This window comes from Morone saxatilis, unplaced genomic scaffold, assembly GCF_004916995.1.
Source record: "Morone saxatilis isolate NCDOM2014 unplaced genomic scaffold, NCSU_SB_2.0 Contig11, whole genome shotgun sequence".
NCBI classification, from domain to species: Eukaryota; Metazoa; Chordata; class Actinopteri; family Moronidae; genus Morone; species Morone saxatilis.
Window position 1 is genome coordinate 4,027,675 of NW_023339663.1, and position 13,378 is coordinate 4,041,052.

The window sequence follows — 13,378 nt, forward strand, 5'->3', positions numbered from 1 at the left end:
CACACACACATACACACACTGCCAGTAACAGAAGTGTGCAGCCAGTAGCTGAGTCAGACTGCTGCTGTTTGCTCACAGGATGAAAGTGGGACTGACTAGCTCTTTGTTTCTTTACCACACGGTTTTAAATAGCGCTTCCTGTGACCGCGTGACCAAAGATGCAATGCTGCCTGTGCTGTTGATGCTCAGATGCAGCTGTGATCGAGCACAATGTGCACATTTTTTACTGTTTACTGACAGAAACACTGCTGCAGTTTGTTAAGTCAGATTTGTTTGACGCTCACAGTCTGGTTGGTCTTTGATGTAACATTCAAGAACTGCTCAAAGTACAAATGCATTTCTATCTGTATTAGTTCTGAACCAATGAGTCATTCATTATATTGGTCTATCAACAGCAAAAACTGAAAAAAAAAAATGTCACAGTTTGTTGCTTCTCTCTGTTTTATGTCTTTGCACTGTTAGTCAAATAGAGCAAACCATGTCACCTGTCCCGTTGGGCTCTCTGAATTTCAGTTTCATGAGATTATGTTGAATGCTAAAGTTAACAAACACCATTCTGAGTTAGGTGTTGTTTTCTCAAGATGTGAGAAGTGGAGGGCAGTGGAGAAGGTATCCTCAGTGGATCTGTTGGTTCTGTATGAAAACGGGTTACAGTCCAGGCTGGCAGGGATGTTGTTCTTTATGTGCTGGAGAACCACGTTCTCAAAGCACAATGGGAGTGAGTGCCACAGGGGCGGTAGTCGGTTAGCCTAGATACTGCAGACGATGGTGGCTTGGAGCAGAAATGTCAGTAACGACATCAACTAGCTGACTGGCACATGTTTTTAGTAGGGCTGCCACAGACTAAAGATTCTTCCAGTGGTTAGATAAATATATATATATATATATATATATATATATGCGTGTGTGTATGTGGATTCATCTTGTATGTGTACAGTGTGAGCGGTTTGAAGCACAGAATACCAGCTGTGGTGTTAAAACCTGCCCACAGCAGAGGAGGATTGTGTAGAGCTGTGGGGGGTGGAGCAGATTATGGATAGGATCTCAGCCCAGAGAGTTGTTAACAAAACACATGCACGCGCACACACACACACACATGCACAGAAATCCTCACTATATGAGAGATTAGTGCCCACAGGGACTCTATATAGTTGAGCAGCATAAATTTGAATTTCTTGAATCTCACACACTTAAAACAAAGTTAAAAAAACCCTTACAGAATAAGTAGCCACTGGCTAATTTTACACTCGGCTATCTCAGAACTAAGAGCCTTTGTTTCTGTGGCAATGAACAACAACAATTACCACCAAGTGGAAAAGGGGATCACATTTGTGGCTTGCAGATAATAACAATTAATAAAATACCCTCTATTCAGCCCTGATTAGTGTCTGCAGGTGGTCCTCTTAGGCTGCATATAGCCCCAACAATAACTGCATACAGCCTGAGAGGTGAAACACTCGCTGCTTTCAGCGCACAATTACACATTTTGGTCAACATTCAGAAAAATGTAAGAAGAGAAAACATTGTCATCTAGTCAAACTGTTACGGAAGCCACTTTCAATGTAGCAGTAGCAGTAGCAGCAGTAGTAGCAGTAGTAGTAGTCAGATATAACTGATGCTAGCAGCATATACACTAACTTCTATGGGAGCCAGTCACTAGCTGCAGAGCCAGATATTTTTCATGGTGGACACCAAACCAGAGCTAAAAGTAGGAGGAGGGAATATTGAACTTACTACATGTGGATAAAAATACTCCAATGGGATGTTTCTATTTGTTAGAGAGACAAATTGGCAGCTGTTTGCTGACATTGTAGCCATAACAACATTATAAGCTGACTCTAGATGGCTGTTTCTGTGAGCTTGTTTTGCAGTCATTCTGTTCCCTAGTACGCAGACTAATTACAAAAGAAGATTGTGTTGACATTTACTGTGCCTTACATTTCTTAAGAGGCATTTATGGTAGCTTTCTCTCTTACTCAGTAATTTTTTTCAAAATTCATGTTTGTCAATTAAAAAAGTTGTTAATTTTCACTGAATACATGACTAGCTTTGTGTAACCAATGCATGTCTTTTAGAAGTCTATGTAGGTAAAGCATATTCAAAGTCTGTCTTTGCACAGGAAACACGAGACTGATTTATCTCATTACTGCTTCCAGTCTCAACTCCACAATCAATCTCAACTTCATGGACAGAAAGAAAGCAAATGCACGTATTTCCCAAAATGTCGAACTCTTCTCATAAAAAAAAAAACAATAATCACTTTAGTTTTTTATTTTAATTTAATTGATCCTACAAAACTCTTTTTTTGTTTGATTTAGCAGCTCACAGCCTTACTGTGCAAGTTTGGTGTGTGTTAGAGATACAACATGCAAATGTCAACGCCTCTGGAAGAACTCAAAAGGGAAGTTCATTACTCTAACCAATATCTAATATTCCTCTGGCTGGATTTTTGCGTCAGGGCTCTGCATTATTGTTCTTTAAGTGGCAGCTGATGACTCGCCCACAGATAGATGGGCTTTATTTCTCTGAGTTCCATCCTTATTTACTGTAATCAAACTGCACTTAGTCTGATGGATGCATGAGCACGCCCTCTCAGGATTTTATCTGTGGCCCGTCTCATTAGATTTGTGACACATCACACCAATAATCTCCCAGATAGAGCTTACTTGGTTTTTAATGTTTACAGTCAGGTTATCTACTTGCAAAGGGAAAGAAAACTTGAACTGAATCATCAATGTTTTATCAATTCAGATTTATGAATTTTTCAGCAGCAGAGGAGTTCTTCAAATGCAAGCCAAGTCAACTTAGGAGAAGCTTGCTGAGAGCTCGGCTCTGTTTGTAGGCTGCTTGACATGCACTTGCAGTCTCCTTCACGTGCATCAAACTCCCTTCCTCCGTTGTTGTTTTTTGTGTGAACACTATTCACTTTCTGTGGCTTTTGCCAGTTTCTAAACCTTATTTCACATTTCTTGCCATTTTGCTGTAACTGTACCGCTTGCCTCGAAACTGCCTCGTTCAGTTATTTATTTGGTGACTTAATGTCTCTTCTCCTGCATTCCTAAGTTTGTTGCTCTTTTGCATTTTTCTTTTGATGGAAAACTGTACACTGAATTTGCAACACCTCTGCTTCAGCTGTACTCAAGGTGAAGTGCCATCTGTGGTTGCTGTTGACATATATTTTTTGTTTTAAACATTACCTTGAATCCTTTAGAGGTTTGTGTCTGTTTGTTTCAGTCCTTTATTTTCAGTTCCAGCCCAGCCCCTGCTCTGCAGTCCAGTCTCTCTGCTTTTTACTCTCCACTGCAGACCCGCCTTGAGCAGCTGAAAGCAGGCTAGCTCCTCAGGGACAGTCTGCTGTGTACTGGATGGATGACTGGCTGGCTAGCTTCATGTGTGGATGTACAGATGACTGGAGGGCTGGAAGTGTGGAAATAGAGATGACTGGCTTCTTGCAGCATCAGAAAGAAAAAAAGATAAAAGACCATGAAAATGTATAACATGTGAGGGAAACTGAAAAGGAAGTGGCATATGCAGTACAGGATATTGGCATACATAGGCTCTCTATTTCCATATCAAGTTGCCAGTAATCATTCATGAATGCAACTACTGCCCTGCATGAGCCAACAGAGCTGATTTATAAGGATACAAGTGGAAAATTTATTCCCAGGTTGTTTGTTTTTTCTTCATTTTTTAAATAATTTGCAAGTCTATAGAGAAAAATTAAAAGATTAATACAAAACGGAGAGGGGCAAAATATAAAACAGAGGTCCTCTTGTGGTGTATTTTTTTTTTTACCATTAATGCCATGGTTTCATTGTACTGAACTGGTATAACCAGCTGAGCTTCCAGAAATTCCCAAAGGGAGAACTTGTTGATGAGACTACAGCTGAATTTGAAGCAGTAGAATAATTGTGTCTAACTTTTACATTGATCAGAACAAAATGCTGACCGACACATAGGGACAAAGGCATAAAAACACAAGAACTGAGCAAGCATCTGCCACCAGTTTTAGCAGTGGTAAATAATACACTTTTAGGGATTGTTTGCCAGCATGCAATGCAAATGCGTTATTTAATGGTTCAGTATGAAATTTAGATAGGACTCCGTGGTGCAGCAATACTTTTGTTTGGGGCTTTCTAACACACAATGTTGTTTTGTTTTGCTTTGTACTACAGCACTTAAAGACGCAGTAACAGGTTTTTTATTGGATTGAATTAAATAGAATTTCTTTCTTAGAATTGTCACTGCACAGAGTACTAACTTCAGTACCATTCCTAACGGTACACTCACATACATGTTAAACACCAAAAAGTAGGGCTTTATAGCAAACTTTGATACCTTGTTAGGGTTAGGGTTAGGGTTAGTGTGCCAATAAGCATGCAGCAACAATGTTATTCGTTAGTTTTAACTAAGTTAACTTTGTGCAGCTTGTTAGCTGGTCAGTGTGGCTAACCTATATTTGCTCCTTGGTGAGTCCATTTACCACGACAACCAAACATAATATTGCTTACAGATAGGGCTATATAAACAGAGAGAACTACACCTGAGGTTCTCAGACCCGGGTGAGCTGCTCTTTAGAACAGAACAGTTTCCCAGTACCAAAAACGTCAAGAAATGCCATTACTGTGTTACTTTACATTACTTTGTTATTAATGTTCCTTTGGACAGTTATTTGTATTTTTTATGTAGTCCAATACTGAACTAAAGATATTCCATCATTTTCTTCATGTCTTTGAGCAGCTTTCTCCTTTTGTACTGAGTAATTGTAGCATAATGTGTAATGTCATTTTCTTTTGTTAGAATTAAGTGTCAGGAACCGGTACCCTTACAAATATCAATATCAAAAAGTTTAAACAATACCCGGTCCTACCGAAAATGTGTGTTTGCCTGCTAGTCCGTCAGCTATCAGGATAAATGTCACTTTTGAGTTTAGTGATATTACAATCAAACCAGTAATTACAAACCAGTAACAACATGGCATCACTTAGTTACATTCTAGGGAACCCAAATTGGTTGGCTTAACCGCAGCCAGTAACTTAGACTGTCAAGAAAACTCTTGTTTTTGGACTCAAACGCTACAAGAAGTGATTCTACTAGCCCACTGCTTAAAACACTTCCTGCCAGTGGCCTTTTAAATAACTTTCTGTGATCTTTGTATTGTGTTTATGGTGTATTGTTATGCTGATGGTTATGTTGGTTATGCGTTTACTGCTGGCTGTACAACAAATTGCCCTTTGTGGATAATAAAGCTATCCTTGATCCTGTTGAAATATCTCCCCTACTGAGCAGGTCGGCAGCATCGTCTCTGCTGAAGGAATCACAGAGACTTGTGATGGCTAATGAAACTTTTATCTTGTGTGTCACCTTCCGAGTAGTTATAAGTCCAGTCTTTGTGGGCTTAGTTAATTGGCCGCAGCTGATGCCAGAAAACTTTGATGTGTTATTCTTGTCTTGTTGTACCTTTTAATGTTGTTCCTTGCTGTAACCAGAGCCCGGCAGCCTCTGAGCAGCTGCCAGTGATGTTGAATGTGTTGCTGCAGGGACTGTAAACATGTCACTACCATCCAACTCAGACAGCCAGACTGACTGTACATTGCACAGACATTCTTTGATCTGAGTATAGATAGTGTTTGTCTATTTGTACTTTGTCCAGAAAATGTTGGTCTGTACTAAACTTATACTGATTCATAGGGTATTGATATTCATGGATGAAACTTTGTTGTGAGTTCCAGGCCTGCTAACTCAAGTGGTATGAAAAAGAGGATAGTTCAGAAACTGTAAATTGTAAATATCTTTGGGTTTTGGACTGTTGGTCCGAAAAGTTATTTGGAGATGTGACTTCAATCTCTGGGAAACTGTGGAGGGTAAATCAACATACATCAACAAAAATAACTGTTGCAACCCTAATCATTTTCTCAGTTTTTTTTCGCCTGTGTGGGTGAATAATTTCAAGTGCTTTTAGTCCAAAAAGCTGCTTAGCCACTTTTTGCTTTTAGTTGGCTCTATTTGGACAATGTAGTGTTAATGTAGTTCAGTTAAACAACAACATTAACCCTAACAGCAGCTGGAAACAAAGGTGGTTATATGCTTATGCCACTATATGTAAATGTTATTGGATTATCTCATATTTCAAATAACTCTCATGTCATATCACTCAACCCTAATTAACAACCAGCTATGTTGCACTCGATGCAAATTTAAGCACTGCACAAAAACAAACATACAAACCTGTAGGAGGTGATGTACTGTAATGTTCTTCCTAGTGAGCTCCAGAGTGAAGGCTCTTGGACATTTTCTTGCCAGTTGCAGGCTTGCAGGCTTGCTGGACACTGGCCTCAGAGAAAACTCTGCCCTGATATACTTTGTGCCCTTGGCAAAAACTTGAGCATAGTACAGTAATGTGCTTATCTGGCTGTGACACTGTGACACGAGTTTTCCATATCAGGCCAGACAGAAGTCCACACAGACTGTGCTGGCTCTGTCTTTGGTGAGTGAAGTCTCTCCGGGCCGCGGCTGAGCTCCTCTTCCTCGCTGCCAGTTAAAGAGGCCATCTGTAAGACTTACCCGAGCTGGGGGAGGACCCGCCAGGCTCCTGATTAAAGTGATGAGCTGTAAAATCGAGAGGGAGGGGGGGCGACAGCCGGCTGCTGCCTGCTACACTGAGCTTCATCATGTCTGCTTGGAGGATGAACCTTCCCGCTCTACCTGTTTCCTCCTGTCACTGTAAATGGGTTTGTTTATGTCTACAACCTGAGACCGCTGTATGTTGGACACTTTTTCTCATTCTGCTGCCATCAATTCATCATTATCAGTGAACTGTCACGGTGTGATAACACTTAGTTTTCTTTGCTTTGAAACATTTTTTCAAACAGACTAACAAACTCTGTGTGTAAGTGTCAAATTTAATAATGTAAAGTTTGTGTCTACAAGCCCTTTGTCAAACAGCATCTGTTAGCAGGTTTTCTCCCTAGCTCTTATTATAGACGTGTAAACAGACTAATTAATCCTAATTATGTTGGAAAACACATTTTCAATAGTAAAATGAGGATAATAAAAAACTATGGCAAAACTTCAGATCCAAATTGTTAATCAGGATTTAATAACAAATCTGGCAACAGTCTTTAATTAATATAAGCTGTGTGAGTGAAGAAGGATGTTAGAGTTTAATATGATAATATGATGACTGAGAGACAGCACTTTGTGACCCAGCCTTACTCAGACGAGCCGACCTTCCATACTAATAAGAACCACAATAAACACATAAAATCGTATTTTAACATGATTAAATCTTAAAGAAAAATAAATGATTAATAATTAATAAATAGTTAATTAATCATCAGCAAAATATTGTCTTTTCTCCAGCCAGATTTGAAAAGAAACAGTGTTTGCTGTATGATTGTCACTCTCACATGCCAAACATCTAATATGAGAAAACAAAATGGCTTTGCTTATTTCAAGAAACAGACCAATCTTTAGGTACAGACTAGATTAAAACAACTATATTGTCTGTTCTTTCATGTATAAACAAGTAACAGGACATGCTGCTGTCAGTAATTTCATAGTATTTGCTCTGTTCATATAAAAAAAACAAATAAAGTAAATGTTTTTAAAAATATATCAGTGTCATTCTTTTAATATTCAGTTTTTTAAGCTTTCTCACTCAAAGTCAATTCAACTCAATCAATTCAGTGTTGGTTTCTTCTAATTATGAGCACTTTCCCTAACTTTTTCCAATTTATGTCAGGTCTAAACCACAGAGCTGGCAGAACAGAAAACACTTACACTGATCAGCCATGACATTATGACCACCTGGGCACTGACCCAGTCGTCTAGCCATCACAGTTTGGCCCTTGTCAAAGTAGCTCTAATCCTTACGCTGCCCATTTCTCTGCTTCTAACACATCAACTATGAGGACAGAATGTCCACTTGTTGCCTAATATATCGCACCCACTGATAACCAGATAGTCAGTGTTATTCACTTCACCTGGCAGTGGACATTATGTATATATGGTTTGGGCATTTATTTAAAGCAGTGACAAACCACCTATAGTATTTTGTCATTTAGGTGTGGACTTCTCGTTTGGCCAGTATGCCAGATCCAGAAATGCTCAAATCACTCTTGCAAGGCAATGAAAAACAACAATTTTATTTGTTTAAGTATGAGGATGTTGTTTGCACATGAACTTAAAATAAAATAAAAATGATGGTGTTCTCAGCATTTGAGTCAGTTGAACCATGGCATTATTTTAAAGGGTCATGAGTTGAATCACTGCAGATAAAATACCATTTAGCTTCCCATATTGTTTGTAGCTGAGCTCATATGCACAGGAATAAGGGTCTGCTTTGATTTATTTGCTCATTACTACAACTTCGATCAATCATACATGTGAAGAGTGTGACCTTCACTGTATTAAGCTCTTACATGAGGAGCAACAGCTGCAGTTTGAATGGGATTGAATTAATGTGGAAACAATATGTTGACCTTCATGTACAACACACAGTTCCTTTTTTGTCTGTCAAGTGAAGGTAAAAAAGCAAAAACAGACTTGAAATCTGATTTTAAAGGGGTGATCTAATGACATGTTGGAGAACCAGGGGGCAAGGGAAGTGGCACTCCATCGACTGGGCTGTGACAGCAGGGAGGCTGAGTGTGAAGGCAGGCGGGCCACTGTCACCCTGGGGAGTTTTAAAAGTCCTGTGCTGAGACAGCCACAGGCTCCTCTCCACTGGACTGTCTGTCATGTACAGCTGGGAGTGTGGAACCACAGCAGCCTCTCGTTGAGATCATTCCTCAGTTCTGGTGGCTCAGACACATTTTTACTGTTTGTTAGATTTCCTCCTGCATGCATATTCACATATACAAAAATGCTTACATTCCTAGATTTCCTAGAGACAGCAGAGTCATGTTGTGTCTTCAAAATCAACAAAAACAGTTGTCATACATACTCACTCCTTAGTTTAAATGATTTTTTTATTTTATTTTTTTTATTTTATTTATTTTTATGCAAACATATACCTATTTTTGTTGTCCTGTACATTCCCCATATTTTGTAGGAATACAGTTCAGCTTTTCTCTTGGCACATTTGTGCTGCTATCCTCTGAACTCTCAGCTGTTTATATTCTGACACTTGTCACTCATCTTCATAAACTCATCTCATCATCTCGTCATCTTACCCGAAGTAACCATCATCTGCAAATAATAAGGTGTTGGAGATGGAAACACATGCAAAACCATTAACAAATCACATTGCTGACATGTATGCATCCATGGAATGCCAATTACAAGCATAGAGATTTCTGTATAAATACAGGGTCACACAGTAGACATTCTAAGCTTATTTGTCAATGCTTTAATGTCAAAAACTTTTTTATCACTCTGTAGTTTTATACTATTCCTTTCAGCAATAATAACACAGCAATGCTCTGAGATCTGAGAACATGGCAGCATTTCTTAAGTCAGACAAGAAACAAACCTCAATGTTTGAAGAGAAACTAAAGGCAGAAAGTAAAATTAAGACCCAAATTGACTTCCTGGTCAAATTTGACCTCCTATACTTATTAACATAATACACGTTTTCTATTAACAACATTTTCTATTAACACAGTTTCCTGGCTACACTGTTGGCTTGTTTACAACCTGTCTTATCATCTGACTACTGGTGTTTTGTTAGAAATGATGACTAAAACTGCAAGAATAAGACTGAAATTGCAATTAACTTGAATCTTTTAAAGGCAAAAACTACAAACGTGTGGACGAAGGCTCTGTCCAGAAGTAGTCAACCCGTTTTTTTTTTTGTCAAACACAGACTGCCAGACAGATCTGCCAGATCTGCTGATGAGATAACCAGTATATTCAAAGTGTAAAGTTGTTTCTTTATGTGTGATTAGCAAGCTTAATATGTTGCTTACACTTGGCAAGTGAACATGGAGGAGACAGACAGCACAGCGTCTGTGAAAAGCATTTATGAAAAATGATTTTTTTCCCTTTTACTTTATTCCTTCAGATGTTGGGAGAGCAGTTCACGCCCCGGCACACATCACAGAGAAAGTGGTGCAGCTGTTCAGGAGTAAAAGTGAGTTTACCTTCTTGGCCTCCATCCAGCAGAAGTCCTCCACATCAGGAGTCATATTCTCCATCCACGAGTCAGAACACAGGTAATCCATCTGTAATCCTCTTCATTTTGGCCTGCAGCTTCTTTCTGCACAACTTTACTTCAACGGGTTACTGAGCTCTCTCATTTTAAATTAAACCCAGAAATGAATTCTCATCTCGCTCATAGCTGTTTGCAGATGGCTGTTGATGAGGTGTAGTAAAGCTAAGATCAGTGTGAGATTACTCCACTGCCCGTGTAAGTCAGCAGGTGATGGGAGGGCAAGTCAGTGGGTGGAGTAATGCAGCGTTTCCTCCTGTATGCTCAGGGCAAAGATAACCTTCCACGTATTGTGTCTGTAAGATGAATATGAAGCACTAAGCAATACCAAGCATGCCAATAATGTAACATTTGATTGTAGAATGCTGCATAAACAGACTTACAGCATCTCTGACTGTGGCTGTTGCACTGAAAACAAGAACATATGGCCTTGTAACAAAGCTCCGATGAACCACTAGAGTACAGAAGCAGGTACAAATCTTTTTCCTCTTAGCAATAACTTGAACATTGGTAATTTCTTCTTGGCTGTTGCAATAAAAGAAGTGTTGCAATGGACAGAATTTTGCTACAAAATGTGATGGCTGTAGGACATCATTGAGTGGCAGCAGCAAGCACTACCTCGCCCCCCACCCCCGAGAAACTGTACAACTGTGAATTGTTTTTAAAGGGCAGGCACCATTGATTTTCCTCCACTCCTCCGAAGGTAAAAGCCCTCAGTTCTGTAAAGCATGCTTTCAAAGTGAGCGTGCAAGGGAGTGTGTATATGTGTTTGCCGGGAGTCTAGACAAAGGCAAAATCATACACAATGGGAGAGTGAGAGAGAGGGCCCCTCAACTGATGAAGAGACGTGTGTAGGGAAGGCTAGTTCTCTAAAATGTAGTAAACAAAGCAACAGTTACTGCACTGCTTAGAAAAAAAACTATGTTATGCTAAATTGCAGTTGTTGTACTTCAGGTCAGGTAACAGGTTAGTTCAACCTATAATTATAATAGGTAATAATAAGCATATGTCACATAATACAGAATGACTGCTTTAATTTTTTTATATTTTTATGTGCATTTTGCTGACGATGTATGCTTTTACCTCAGTCAAGTTTTGAATGCAGGACTTTTACCTATAATGGTATATTTGTCTTTGTATTTTCTCCATTGGTGTGTATGTGCATGCTTGTGCACTAATTTGTCTTCAAGCACCTACTATACAGTAGGTTATTGAAATTGAATGTTAGCCCATGCTGCGGTTTCAAGGTGATCCTGCGAGTTGCGTTTTAGTCGGCACTCTTTCTCTGTTTCTCTCTGACAGTCTCTCTCTCGCTTTCTCTCTCACGTTAACTGCAGGCGTAATTGCCGCACAGCGGGCTGGCCAAACAACAGCTAAATGGAGCCAGGTGACTGTACTGTCCTCCTCCTTCAGGCACAATGACATGCACCATGCAGCATATGTAGCTCGGAGCAGTGCTCGGACAAAGCAAATGTTGCATTAAAGACACTCAGCCACACTCAAACACACCCAGCTGTCAAATATACTGATTCCTAAGGCAGTCTATGGCGTTTATATTGTACAGAAATAAGTGGTTGGGGTACGGTTGTTGACTTTTAAAGGATTTGTTCACCCATATTACAACAAGATGTATTTCTCTACTTACTACTGATGGTATGAAGCCATACACACATTGGCTTTTTTAAGTTTTGAGCAACAAGTCCTCAAACCAAAATGGAAAAATACACAATTTGTCATTGGCTTTTAATATGAGTGTATTCTGATCCAATGCCTCTGTTAAGAAGACAGCAATGTTGGTCAGTGTCTTCCAAAACTGTTACAAAAAGGATTTTTTCTGATTTACCGCAGCTATAATTAAAGTTTACTTAGATTTGGGCACAGAAACTAGATGGTAACTTGATGATATTTGTGAAAGGAAACATTGCTGATGAGGTGGCATACTTTTCAAACGTGGACATCTCAAAATCTCACTGTATACAGCTATCTCCATAACTTTATATACCAAATAGGTAAAAGAGAACATATGCTTTCTTTCTTGTAATTTTGGTAAACTGACTAACATTTACAGATGAAACACAGGCTATATTTTACACTATTTATTTGCGTGACAGAATATACAGTTATTTGATTTTCAAGACCTTTCGTTATCCTTCAAATATTGTGTATTGTATCATAAAGGATATACTGGATGCAAATCTAGCCCAGCCAAGCCACAGCATGCTGGAGTTATTTTGAGACGAGCTGTTGTGTGAGTCAGACTGCCACACTGCGAGTGTAATTAAATTTGGCGAGATGGACAGAGCCTTGACTGGCTCGGTGCAGACCTGTGCTCCATTGTGACCGAGGATTTGTTCTGAACCCCTGAATCCTCTCTGAAGGCCCTATTAGAGCCCTCGGCTGATGCCCATTCTTTTCCATTATAACACAGACCTCCCATTCAGCCAGCTAACAGACAGCTAGCCGTACCACTCGGCCAAATCCAATCATACATTCCTTCTCTTTCCCTTCTTTACTTCTTCATCTTTCTCTCAGCACAATCAAACCATCCTCTCTCCCCTCCCACCTCTTCTGCCAGCTCCGCTTTCCCAATATGATAATATCCTTCTCTCCTCCCTCCTCTCATCCTCCGCTCTCCTCATCCTCAAAGTGAAAACGCCTTTTGAATGCAAGCATTTCTCGTTACCCACTGCAAAAGCAGAAGAAACTTTTTTTTTTCTTCTTGTGCCCGGCACTGGGGAATAGGAGAGAAGGTTTATTGCTGCTCCACTAGGCTGAATAGAACAAAAGGAGCCTATTTCTGCCTAGCCAGCAGTTTTCTGGGTCCAAGCAACGCTCTCATTGTCAGCATGTGGCAGCAGCTTTGTGATGAACTATCTCAAAGCCCGGTCTCTCCACTACTCTTCCCACCTGAACACTTCAACACCAAAGATGCTCAGCTTGCTCCTCCAGCTGCTCTGCTCATCTGCCTCATCTGCGCCCCCCCATGCCTCAGTTCATACGCGCCTACAGGTTCTTCTCTTTTAAGGAAACATGCTGAGCCAAAGTTGACGTGTAGTGGGAGTTCCAAACGCATATAGAGTGACTTGTGGTAAAGGTTTGGGAATGTGGGTGAGAAAGCATGGCTGCAGTAATTATTTCCCCCAGTGCAGAATCATTTTCAGATGAACAGTAAATTGAACATGACCACAAGAACAACCTTTGTTTAAAACTGTAGTCCAGAATTAA

At 39.8% G+C, this 13,378-nt stretch overlaps 1 protein-coding gene across 1 annotated transcript in view; it reads left to right on the plus strand.

Annotated features, from left to right (window-relative positions):
- Positions 1 to 13,378, plus strand: part of LOC118321287 (protein kinase C-binding protein NELL1-like) — a 247,958-nt gene that overhangs the window by 22,585 nt on the left and 211,995 nt on the right. The window contains exon 3 of the mRNA XM_035652555.1: positions 10,007 to 10,157. Coding sequence (XP_035508448.1) covers positions 10,007 to 10,157 — 151 coding nt within the window. The remainder of the gene's footprint in view (positions 1 to 10,006; positions 10,158 to 13,378) is intronic.